Consider the following 12,171-nt stretch of genomic DNA (forward strand, 5'->3'; position numbering starts at 1 on the left):
TGTTTCATAAAACCTTATTCCTTATTTCACTCCCCTTATATTTAGGTGATCTGGCGTTCATAGAGGAGGCTTCAGAATTCGGAAGTTTCTTGTTGGTTTCAATATTTCTTTGCTTGATTGCTTTTTTATCTCCTGTAGACGACGCCATATCGAATTCTATATCCGATAGAGAGAATCAAATTATAATGAAGTTCTAGTAGATATTTTAAACCGTAGCAGGAAATAGGGTGCTGAGAAATTTGGGATTAGTGAACCAGGGAAGTGTCTCATTACTCTAAAGTTAAATATTTGGTAGATTTCTAATAATTAAGTTGTTTCAGCTCGCTGACCGTGTGGATCCAAAGACAATAGCTCGAAACTGCAAACTGTATATTCGGAGAGAAGATGGAAAACTCACTATTAAATATTTCTGCTTCCAAGCGTCCATCTCAATGAGAATGCTCAAAATGCGAGGTGTTCGGAACGTTTTGCTCGCCAGTGGAACTCTCTCACCGATTCAGGCGTTCACTTATAATATGGGGCTGTATGTAGTTTTGAGCACACGAAAAGTTGCTTAACTCCAATTTTCAGAAATTTCGGAGCGATTCTGGAGAATGAACATGCTCTGAAGCAAGTCCCAGTTCTTACTTCAATCGTAACACGTGGAAAGCATGGAGGGCTCACTGGATCATTCCAAAATAGGAAGAACGTTAACTACGTGTCAGATGTAGCCGAAGCATTGATTCGAATGATGGAAGCGACACCCCAAGGAATCTTAGTATTCTTCTCTTCATATTCTCAAATGGACGAACTGGTTGCCACGTGGAAAACAATGAAATCTGCAGAAAACTCTACAGATACATTTTGGGCCAGAATGGAAAAAAGTAAGAGAGTTGTTGTTGAGCCGAGAGCAAAAGAAGAGCTTGCAGCTGTTCGTCTCAAATATACACTGGTAAATTTATATAAATTAGACGGTCTGAACTTTCATGTTGTTTAGGGAGTATCCGAACCTCACGGAGCTGCTTTACTTGCAGTTTGTCGTGGAAAAGTTTCAGAAGGAATTGATTTTTGTGATGCCGAATCAAGAGCTGTAATTATTGTTGGAATTCCATATCCACCGATTCATGATGAGAGGGTTGTGCTGAAAAAGAAGTATCTGGATGATTTGATGGGTAGAAAAGATGTGACACACGAGAAACAATCATCTACCGATTGGTATCAAATGGAGGCGTTTCGAGCTGTAAACCAGGCCATTGGACGTGTTCTTCGACACAAAAATGATTTCGGAACGGTCGTTTTATTAGACACAAGATATGCAACTGCGAAGCCAGAGATGTTTCCAAAATGGTTGAGAAGTACGATCAGTCGAATGGATTCTGATAATTGTGCTCTGAAAACTGCTCGATTTTTCAAAGAGAGATGTCATTTGATTGAGGTTTCCTCTTTTTTTTAAAAATACTTTTTAATTTCGAATATTTCCAGAACTCCAAAGTGGATTACATCAAAAAACAAGCAAAGCAATGCAAATCGTTTAGTCAAGCGAAAAAATCATTTCCGTCGAATCCAAGAGATGATATAACAGAGATCACTTTAGAGGACATGTTCTCACCGGCAAATATGATGTTGGAGAAAAAAGAGAGTAATAAATTGATGTCTTCATCTGTCAAGCCTTCCTTGTCATCTGTGTTCAGTCTACCTACTGTAAGATAGCGAAGAAAACTCGGAAGCTGAGTACATATGTTTTCAGAACGAGGATGAATTGAAAATAAAGAAATGGGAACAAGAGAACGACAGTCAGTCCACTACATCGTCGGTTTCAGACAGCAATAAACGGAAGTTCAAAACTGAAATTCCTGTTTCTTCATCTCAAATTTCGAATCAAAGAAGTGAACCGCCTAAAAAGAAGAAATTGATTCTGCTGGTGACTTATCAACTAATCTTCATTTTCTAAAAATAACCTTTCAGACCCGTGAAACACTGCCTGAAAAATATCAAAAAGCACTTGATATCCCAACATCAGAACTAACAAAAGGAGTCAGTTTCTTACCCTCCTCCATATATTCTTACTTACATTGAAACCATTTTCAGATGTCATATGAAAATCAAAAACAGTTTGTTGCCACGCTGAAAGGATACAAAGCTACAAGTATCGAATGGGAAGAAGTTTTTCAACGTCTTCGGCCTATTTTTGTTCCCGAGAAGCCTGAATTGTTCATCAGTATGTGAAGATGATTAGTAGTCTAGAATATTATTTTTATTACAGGTTGTTCGAATATTCTTCGGTCGGAAGACAAAATGAAGTACTTGAGAAAAGCGTTGTCGTCGAAGATATACTAATTTATAGAATGATTTTTATTGCAAATCCTCATTAATTCTGTGTAAATTGCCCACATTGACCTCATTGATTCATTATCGGTTGAAGTAAAACTTGTCTATTTTCTCAATTTGATTTGATAAATCTATTTTTCACGATCTTCTGTTCCTTTTTCGTCATCTTCCTCCCTCAGAAAACTTTCAAATTCTCACGTAATCTGCCTCAAAACCACATGTCTTTGCTCAAGAACCATGTCTCGATGTTCGATCTTCCGTAATAATTTCAACGACAAATCACTTATCAACAATTATCAACCGGTTTTTTGTCCACTTTTTGTATGAGAGGGGCCACGAGACATTGAAATGAAGTGACATGGAGAAGACGAAAAAGATGAAGACAAGAGAGAGGGGATGGGCTTGAAGATTGCAGTTAGATGATGAAAACTTTCTTTTTTTTTACTTTATTCTGTTTCAATTCTTTTAGAATGGTCATTTGAAATTGAATTAGGTGATGCATGAATTCAGATTAACATGAACTGTCTTATACTATGAAATTCAGATTAATTCTGGAATTCTGAATGAAACGATCTCTATGCTTATAGTTCCTCGTTGGCGGGTTTCTTATTCGTTCATCGTCAAATTTCCTTCTGCTTTTTCATCTTCCTCTTCCTCAAACTACACGTCATCTCTTTCATTTCCTGACCATATCATATACATGCTAAACATGGCCAAAGTCCATAGAGACATTGCGTCAAAAGATCTCAATCAAGATCACGTTTCTTGTTCTTTCAATTATTGAAAATCAGTTTCATGTTTCCTCGATTTGGGAGAATTCCCAACTCGGTACGTCTTCTTATTCAAATAATACATAGATCATTTTATCAAAACTTCTTGACAAGAACCTAGCGGAACCATATAGTTACAACTGATATTATGTTATCTTATCATGAAATTTTTGTAGACGAACATATTCGAATACATCACTGACAAAAAAAGTTTTTCATTTCGACATTTTCAGATAAATATTTTAAAGGATTAGCGCGGAACTTTGGGTCGTCTCCTTCTCACAATGCCAGTTTTCATTATTTTTGAAAAATCACAGAACTGACTAAATCATAACTGATTTCGAAACTCCGATTTTTGATAAAGCGTGACAAAGTTAAAAGACGTCCGAAGTTTTTTTTATACTTAAAAATTCGGTTTTCTAGTTGAGATCTTTTCTTTTGAACAAAGAACAAAGAGTTCAAAACGAAGTGACGACAGGAAAAAAGCTAGTCCCAAGACGTTTCAGCTGGGCTCAACTCTTCTTAATCTCAATCAAATGTAGTTATAATTCGAAACATCTACGTGCTTTCCAGACGATATAGTGGATCTTTTAGATGCCTTCCCTTTCTTCTTCTTTTTCCTATTTTTTTCAATTTATTCAATCCATTTCTAATCTTCAGACGGCAATCAAAAATCCTTTCTTTTTCTTCTCTTATTCTTTAATAGGCATCGTCTATATTCTCTTTTGACCATGATCTTTTGTTGAGAAAAACTATGAAATCTATCGAATTCTTTTCTTTTTTTTCTGAAATTAATATGAAGGAAGATTCACATCGAATCTCAATGCATTTTCTCATTTCTCCAAACATTTTTTAGCTTCGAACAACTAATTTTATCTGATTTTCTGTTTATCGCAAGACTCCAATTCCCATTATTTTATTCTTCTTTCTTCTTTGAATTCACAATATTTTCAGAAAATGGTTACATTCAAAGATCATATTACCGGTGATTTATTAATGGAGTCTGACAATGGAAAATTCGAATTCGTCGAAGAACTTTTCTTCAAATTTCCTGGAAATTATATTGAAGTGGAGACGGCTTCAGAAGGAAGAAAAACTGTGATTGATGTGATATGGAAGTATAAATTGAAGGTTAGTCTACACTCCGTTTTTCGGTAGAATTCAGTTTTTTTAACGTGATTATCAGTCTCAATGTTAGTTATCTTGTTTTCGGATTGAAAATGTTTAATTTGGAAAACCTAAAGCTTCATTCTTGTAGTTAGATAAAGGTGTTTCAATAGGTTTTTGGTATACAGTCTTTCTGAATAGTTTCACTTTATAGATCTAACATGAGATTTGTCAAATGAATTTTAAAAAGATATCTTTGACGTACTGTAACGTTTTAGGGATTACAGTAACTAACTCTCTCTTTTGACCTTTTCTAGGAAAACTCCAACACTCGGGTTACTGTACCTACAGTATCTCTACAGTAACAAAACTTGAAAATCTATAACTTTCTGTCTAGAGAATCATATATCCTTCCAGAAATTCGACATGTGGCGAGTTGAGAAGGACATTTTCGATTTCGGAGAGAAGTTGGGAGAGCTTGTCGAGACGAAAATGTATAGAGACAAAGCAGATTTCACTTATATGATTGATTACATTTTCAATCTGAGAGCATGGTTCAGAGCTAATCGAGAAACGAAGGATATCAAGGTATTCATGGGTGAGTTGACTGAAAATCGAGATTTCTATGAGTCTATGAAGTATTTCAGGCCCATCATCAACCTACATGAATCATGCTTACGCAAAGAATTACACTCCAGTTTTTGTTAAAGAAGAAAATGGAATTCCATTCATTTATATATTCAAAGAAACAGTTCATGCAGATGGTCTGATTGAAGATAGAATATCGAGAATGTCTCTGAAAGAAACTGAAGATTTCCCAGGACAACCATCACAAAATACTGAAAACGTATCGGATGACGAAGATGATGAAAAGGAAGAAAAGGAGAAGAAACAATCAGAAAATATTGAGAAAAAAGAAGAGAATATTCCAGCAATGAAATCGGAAACAGCTGCCCAGTGACTCATTTATTTCCAGTGATGCCATTTTCTAGCCATATCAATTTAATTGTACATTGTAGTGTTTCGTTAATAAAGTGCTTTTTAGAAATACATTTTCAGTTTCTGCACAAAATTGTAATATTTAAAAGTTAATATGAATCTGGTTTGACATGCCATACATTCTGAATGTCCATCTCTACATTTGATCATCTGAATATAGAAATGAGGTCACCAGAAATATGCTAGTGGAATGAGAAAAGCTGGTGATGTCATCTCAAATGACTAGACATCTAATTCAAATAGTTTTTTAAAAAACATTTATTTTTCCGATTTTGATCAAAAAGAAGAGTAGAGTGAGAGATAGTAGAATCCGATCATGCATCAATAGCTGACTTCAAAGGTGATATCTTCCTACTTCAGTAGTGTGCCAAGGTGTCATATAAGATAAGAAATATGACTGAAAGTCTCAAAAACGAATGTAGTGTCTATTCCAATAGACGTATTGGAGATGTGGGGCCTCCGAACTTTCTGTGAACCGAATTTTTAACAAATTTAAAATTTTCGTTCCGATATGAAATTTGATAGTGTCTGTCGAAAAATTTATCTCATGGCGATTAGGTTTTCAAGCAAAGTTGAGTTGTTTTTTTCCAGTGTTTTAATAATAGATGCAAATCAAGTTTTTCTCGATATTTCGTTCCGAAGATTACATGCTTTCTCTGAACTCCCTACTCGACACTTCAAAAGTATTCATACCGTAAAATAACTCAAAGTATTTTGTACAATCATTTATGGCAAACGGAATTCACGAGTACTCTGAAATGTATAGAATATCAAATGGATCTAGATCTTCTTTGCAGTGATAGTAAGAACTCCGGCTGAATTGAGATGAGACTTCACAGTTGATGGATCGACGTCATCCGGAAGTTTGTAGGTACGATGAATCTCCCGGTTGACAACTCCGTATTCGGTTTGACGATCCTGTAAAATAATCTAATTTCACAAAATAAAAGAAGATGAGGCTTAGAAAAGTAAGACTTACCTCATGTCTCAAATGAATAATAATTTCCAGTCCATTGACCTTCACATCAATATCACTTGGTCCGAAGAATCCAGCATCGAGTCCAACTTCGAACTTCTCCGAAGTGTTTGTTACTTTCACAACTCCGTCATGATGTTGGAGTGGCCAATCCCAAGAAGCAGCAGAATCAGTGGTGATTGGAATTGTATGCATTCTGAAACTCGGATAATTCGTTTTCAGAAGGAAAGTAGTTTCAGAATAAATAGGCAAAAAGAGTCAGAGAACGGAACAGATCTAAAAAGTTGCAAAAGTATACTCTCTTTCTCTCATCGAACATAAAGTCCATACGGAAGAGCAACAGAGCAAAGCAAAACGAAAAAGAAAGAAGAGAATGAATGGGTGTAAAGTGTGTTCGAGAAACGAGAGAGACGGGGTAGAAGGTTTACTACAAAGTGTAATATTATTTGATCTCGATCACAAGAACTCTCCGGGTGAGCGAGAAGGAGTGTGATAAAGTGCACAATAACGATAAAGTAAATTGAAAGTTTGAAGATGAGTGAGATGGGTGGACGGGAAGGTCCAAATATTTTGATAAATAAGTGGATCAGGTCGCGGAAGGGCGAATTCTTTTCTTGTCGCAGAAACTATCTGAAGAAGGGAATTGGTTTGAACTTCGTCTGTTATTAGGTCCGAAGATCTCAACAATGTCAAAACAATATCTGACTTTCATGTGACAAAGTTCAGATATTGGAGAACCACCCATGTCAGAAATTTAATTCAAGATCAATGTCTTCTAGAATTCCAGACAAAAAGTTGTGAGCTGATTAAAAGGAAATGGTCCGTGAGATGATCAAGATATGACCGAATTCTTTAACAATGCAGAAAAATAAATATATTAACTGTTTCCTTTTTAGGCACCTGGATTTCATTTGATTATTTTCAGATGAGGAAGAATGGCAAGCAAAATGACAGATAGTGAATAGGACAGTGAAATACGCGTAATTTTGAGTATTCTGGTCAAGCTGATATGGATGAAGAATAGATGCCATCGAGACTTTCAATATCTTTTCAAGTTTCCGGAAAATTGACCTACAAGGAGTTTTGACTGAAAAAAAAATCAGGTTTCGTCTAAAAACTCGTGTCTAAACCTCGTTTTGCAGCTGAGAACGTTTCCAGCAAGTTCCAACAATTTGATATAATTATATAATTTCCAAACTTTTACAGAGTTCTCATTTCCCATAATTGGAGATTCGTGTTGATCTCTTTTCCCAAAAACATTATCTGACAGGAACCAGGTGCCCCGTACATTCCCAAAAATACCAGTCCACACCACATAATTATCTCCTATTTACTCATCCTCTGTTCGTTTTTGTATGTTCTCGTCTGCCCGAGACCATGAAATCGTATACCATATTATTATGTTTCTACGACGACACTCATTTGATGATTCACCATCCCAAATGATTAATAATTGACTCATCTCTATTTCCAATAATTTCAAAATACCATTTTTCCCTTTTCCCCCCGTAACTGTCAAGTATACTATTTGTATTCATTTATATATAAGTTGTCTGGTCAAAAGAAAAACTGCAAAACAAACATTAAATGTATTATACGATCCCCCTTTCCATCCACAATTTGATTTCACAAAACGACCATCAAAACCGTTTCACTGAATCTCTTTTTTCTTCTGTAAACACTTTTTTCTCGTTTTTTCGGGAAGGAATCATTTGATGTGGGGGAGGAAAAGAAAAATATATTTCAGCCAGAGTTCCCAACTTGTATATTTTTATTTCGAACAAAAATCTATTCCGCTCAATCGTTTCTTTCTCTCGAAGCGGAAGAAAAGAAGATTGTGCCTGGGAAGTTTATGCTTATTGATTTCTGGGTTCAGTTATCAACTTGAGACTTATTGCCATGGAAACGACGTCCTCAAATACCTTGTTTGTCATCTTTTTCTTCAAAATCTGTCAACAAGTGAAAAAGAAAAAAGAGGAGAAGTATTCAGTTTATAGCGATATTTCTAAAATGGACTACTAATCTAAACTGAAAATCAAACTTGAAATGCTTTAAATGCCTTTTTCAATCATTCGAATTATTTTTAAATCTGGTTACTGTAGTTTTGACGGGAGGATGTCATCCGTATCCTCTAATGACAGACAATTAGAGAAATTTTTGGCTCAGTCGATTAGCATTTTGTTCCCACTCTCGTTTGGGTTGGACTCCTCTCGATGTTTTTTGAGTTCTCTTTTTCGAGTATGACTGACTTGGAAGATGGGTTACTGTAGACGAATTCACATCTAGAGTATTGATCTTTTTAGATTAGGAAAATTTGAATCTTTTCGATGATAATTTCAAAACCAAGTAACATGTTATCATCTAATCATCATATCGTCATTTCCCGATTCACAAATTCCGGATGCGTAATCCCATTTTCAAAACTTATCACTTTCTCGAATCTATTCTTCATAATAACAATAATTCGCTGCGATTCAATGTTCCCTTTCCTTTCTCTCTTTTTCTCTCATTAGTCTCAACTAAATGTTGCTTTTACCGCGCAAGTGTACGTAGTGACACGTCTTTCTCTCTCCCGTCTCCCCGAGGTCACCACGCTATGGCTCGAGGTGTCCGTTGTCTGTCCTTATGAAGGAAGAGAAGGGAAGAGACAAATAATATATATCACACACAAGAGAAGAGTATATGCAGATACGATGCGCGAGAAAAAGAAGAAGAACACTGTCTTCTGTGTGCTGACCTCTCTCTCTATCTCTCACTCTCTTGTCCTTTTTTCTGCTCGTTGTGGTGAGTCGTGGCAGGGCAGCAAACAGAACCATAACGGGTAAAGAAATGGAGAAGAAGAAGAAAAAAGTGGAGGCGGGTGTTCTGTTTGATGATTCATTTCTTCGTTTTCTTCTTGTTTCCATCCCGTTAAATCTTCACAGTTTACGTAACTTTATCGTTTCATTTACCCCCCGCGATTACTCCAATTCGTTTCCGTTTTCATGGTTTTTTATAACCTCCAGAAGACTTTTCTCTCTACTTCATTGATAAGAGCAATCTGATTTTTTCTTGAAGAAACTCATACAGTTTGACTTTTCATGACAACGGAAATGAATCCAAATAGTTTTGCTCGTGCTGCAAAATTGAAGACAAGTAAGCTACTCAAGTTACAGTAATTCCTGTGAATTCCTCGAGCTCTCCCCCATCCCAACTGCACCAAACAAATTAGTTCCAATCTATGTTCTTTTCTCTTCTTTTTCTACAGTTCCATCTCATCGCATTGCTCAAATTGTTTACGTCTTTCGTAGAGAGTTTAAGCGGCACATGACAGGTTTTTGTGTGTGTACAATATAGAAGTAACTCTAAACATCGCAAGAGGTTAGATGTGTATTTTAGATTCCATGTGTTCTTTTATTAGTGAAGTTTCGTTTTTTTGTCGGTGCTTTTCATCTGATCAACCAGATGATAAGAGAGAAATTCTCAGGAGAATAGGAACACAGAGAACATTCTAGTCTCCATGTAGACACATGTTCAAATACATATCGAATCAAAAAAGATAAGGGGAATTCGACCTACTTTGCACTTGGTTACACTTTTAATACTTTCCGTTTCAAACTACTGACGACATAATTTGTTTCTGAAGAATTTCGATTAATCGGTTTATTACTTGCAACGTAATTATGTTCGCCTCGTTCTCGTCTTTCACTTTTCGTTTTATTCAAACATAAAACTTATCAATATTCTTGATTTTTGAAACTGATGCTTTCTTCTTTTTCTCCTTCTAACGACGCTTTCAATGTGACAAATGACTATCGGATGATGAGTCATTCCGTTAGTTTTCCAATTCTGTTTTTCCCTAAACGAGGCCTCTCCTATTCATCTTGTACCTGCCGTTTGTGACCACCGTCGTAGTTTTTATCGTTTCATTTAGTCAATCTAATTACTCTCATCTTTCTTTTTTATTTCTCCCTCATCTTATTCTTCTCAATGAGATTAGTTCCGATTAGGGTGTTCAAAGAAATACTTCTTATTAGTTTCATATTGCACTTTCTTCGTTGTATGATAATTTAGTTGATTTCTGCTTGAATTCCAATTTAGAATAAGAAAATTCAGCAAAAATTTCATTCTCATAAATCGAAACTTGAATACGGTAATAAAAATTATACATTTTAAATTCGCGCCAAAAAAGGTTCACCCGCCGCGCTCTATTGTACTTTCCCACGCTCACCGGTAAAAGCCGTGAGAAAAGTAGCATTTTCCCACGCATGTTTTGCTGTGAAAATCCACAATTAGCCGGCGCCATGATGTTTCTACTCATTCCGATATTATTTGACAATTGGAAGTGCGCGCGAGACAATGTCTTCGACTTTCTTTCCCCTTCAACACCATCAAGTGAGTCTTTTTCTTCTTTTTTCATGAATCATCTCTATCTATATCCTACTATTATCGAATCAAGTTCAATCCATAACTTTCAATTCTGAATTCTATCCCAATCTCGATCGATCATCTTTTTTATTTTCTATTCTGGTTTTCATGACGTACAATTTCAGGAACTCCAGTGTTCGTGCAACAACGATAGCAAGAGCTATTTCAAGCCGCAACGAGAGGTTCCCAAGCAAGTGAGTTGGCAAAATAGTTTATCGGAGTTTTTAAAAAAGAACATTAATGAATTTCGAGAATACGTTTGGTTGTCGAGAATACAACATGTAAACAAGTGATTTATGATTCATTCGAAATTGCTGCAAACTGAAAAATTATCCTTCTCTCAAAGGCTTAGCTATTTTAATTTGCAGTTAAAAAAGCAATTTTTATGTTAAATATCTGTTTGAAGTTCGACAGTCAATTTTGATCCGTGTTTATCCGATTTAACTAATCGGAAATCATTTCTTTCAGCTGCTCCAACTCCGCTCTCAAGTCAAACCACTGATTCCACGCGATCGCCAATCCAATCTGTGGAACCATCGTTCGGGACGTGTTGCAATCAACCGCTCGCCGTCTCCACAACCGCGTACTAATCATACGCAAAAACTCCATCTGGCTTATATCGAAAAGGACAAGAGAGTTATTCCAATGATTCCTCAACATCACCAGTATACTGCTTTCGATCGTCCAGTTCAGTATCAGTCTCGAAAGATGACTTTTAGCGGACCACCATTGATGAGAACCCCATCATCTGGATTCTCGTCAGCTTCGTCATCGGAGAACATGCTTTCTGGATTGTCATTGTGTGACAACGAACATCAAAAAGTCCAAGAAATCATGGATCCATCTGTGGAAGTCGATTTGGATATGTTCTTGTTACCCGATGCTCGGTACAAGCAGCCAGTTCAACCATCTGCCAGCACTTCACGTGGTAACTTGAGTCAGATCAGCGGACAAAGTCAGATTGGGGGATCAATGAGACATATCGCTCCTTCAAAAAGTGCGATGCCGGTAAGTTTAATTCAGAATTTCTTTTATTGAAATCTAAACGGAAAACTTTCAGTCTTCATTTGCTGACTACTCGTATGCCAACGTGAAACGATCAAATGGATACACCGACTATATGCCGACGACGTACAGTGCTAACACTGTCTCTCAACCATCCACGTCTTCAGTTCCAATTTCACCACGAAGCTGTGTCCGTTGCCAGTTTTGCTGGGAGTCGTATGTCAAGCTCTGTCAGAGAGTTACCAGTCTCGAACCACTTGTGTCTTGTGATGGACCATGGCATTGGCATAACCTTTATGATGCTCAGGGACGAGTCTCGTAAGTGATTTTAAACTGATCAGAAAGAATTATCTTCTATTTTTCACTTTTCAGCTGCCCTCGACTTTGGTTCACTCAACTTGATCGTGCTGGATCTGACATGCTGCAACAGATGGCCAACTTCCGAAAAGCTGCATTCTAAAATGCATTATTGTTTTCTTTTTTTGCATACATAACTACCCGTAACTTAACTTCTTGATTGTTTTTTCTCCCCCATCATCCTTAAATGCGGTTCTCTTTCATGATTCTTGTGCTGACGAATACGGGCATTCCGTTGGAGCT

The 12,171-nt window shown here is 36.5% G+C and overlaps 4 protein-coding genes across 4 annotated transcripts; 3 read left to right on the forward strand and 1 right to left on the reverse strand.

The window, feature by feature from the left end:
* Positions 1-446: 446 nt before the first annotated feature.
* Positions 447-2,316, forward strand: GCK72_002414 (uncharacterized protein; the record flags this gene model as incomplete). Its single annotated transcript, XM_053723413.1, has 8 exons — positions 447-523; positions 571-931; positions 977-1,414; positions 1,462-1,680; positions 1,727-1,900; positions 1,945-2,013; positions 2,068-2,197; positions 2,243-2,316. The coding sequence occupies 8 exons, from the start codon at positions 447-449 to the stop codon at positions 2,314-2,316; spliced, it is 1,542 nt and encodes a 513-aa protein (XP_053592058.1).
* Positions 2,317-4,034: 1,718 nt separating this feature from the next.
* On the forward strand, positions 4,035-5,145 carry GCK72_002415 (uncharacterized protein; the record flags this gene model as incomplete). Its single annotated transcript, XM_003111904.2, has 3 exons — positions 4,035-4,208; positions 4,602-4,782; positions 4,832-5,145. The coding sequence occupies 3 exons, from the start codon at positions 4,035-4,037 to the stop codon at positions 5,143-5,145; spliced, it is 669 nt and encodes a 222-aa protein (XP_003111952.2).
* Positions 5,146-5,963: 818 nt separating this feature from the next.
* GCK72_002416 (uncharacterized protein) lies at positions 5,964-6,354 on the reverse strand (the record flags this gene model as incomplete). Its single annotated transcript, XM_003111907.2, has 2 exons — positions 5,964-6,101; positions 6,163-6,354. 2 exons carry the CDS (start codon positions 6,352-6,354, stop codon positions 5,964-5,966), a joined length of 330 nt encoding a protein of 109 aa, XP_003111955.1.
* Positions 6,355-10,497: 4,143 nt separating this feature from the next.
* On the forward strand, positions 10,498-12,031 carry GCK72_002417 (uncharacterized protein; the record flags this gene model as incomplete). Its single annotated transcript, XM_003112195.2, has 5 exons — positions 10,498-10,533; positions 10,692-10,760; positions 11,035-11,574; positions 11,627-11,889; positions 11,944-12,031. The coding sequence occupies 5 exons, from the start codon at positions 10,498-10,500 to the stop codon at positions 12,029-12,031; spliced, it is 996 nt and encodes a 331-aa protein (XP_003112243.2).
* Positions 12,032-12,171: the final 140 nt, after the last annotated feature.

Source organism: Caenorhabditis remanei, chromosome I (assembly GCF_010183535.1).
Source record: "Caenorhabditis remanei strain PX506 chromosome I, whole genome shotgun sequence".
Classification (NCBI taxonomy): Eukaryota; Metazoa; Nematoda; class Chromadorea; order Rhabditida; family Rhabditidae; genus Caenorhabditis; species Caenorhabditis remanei.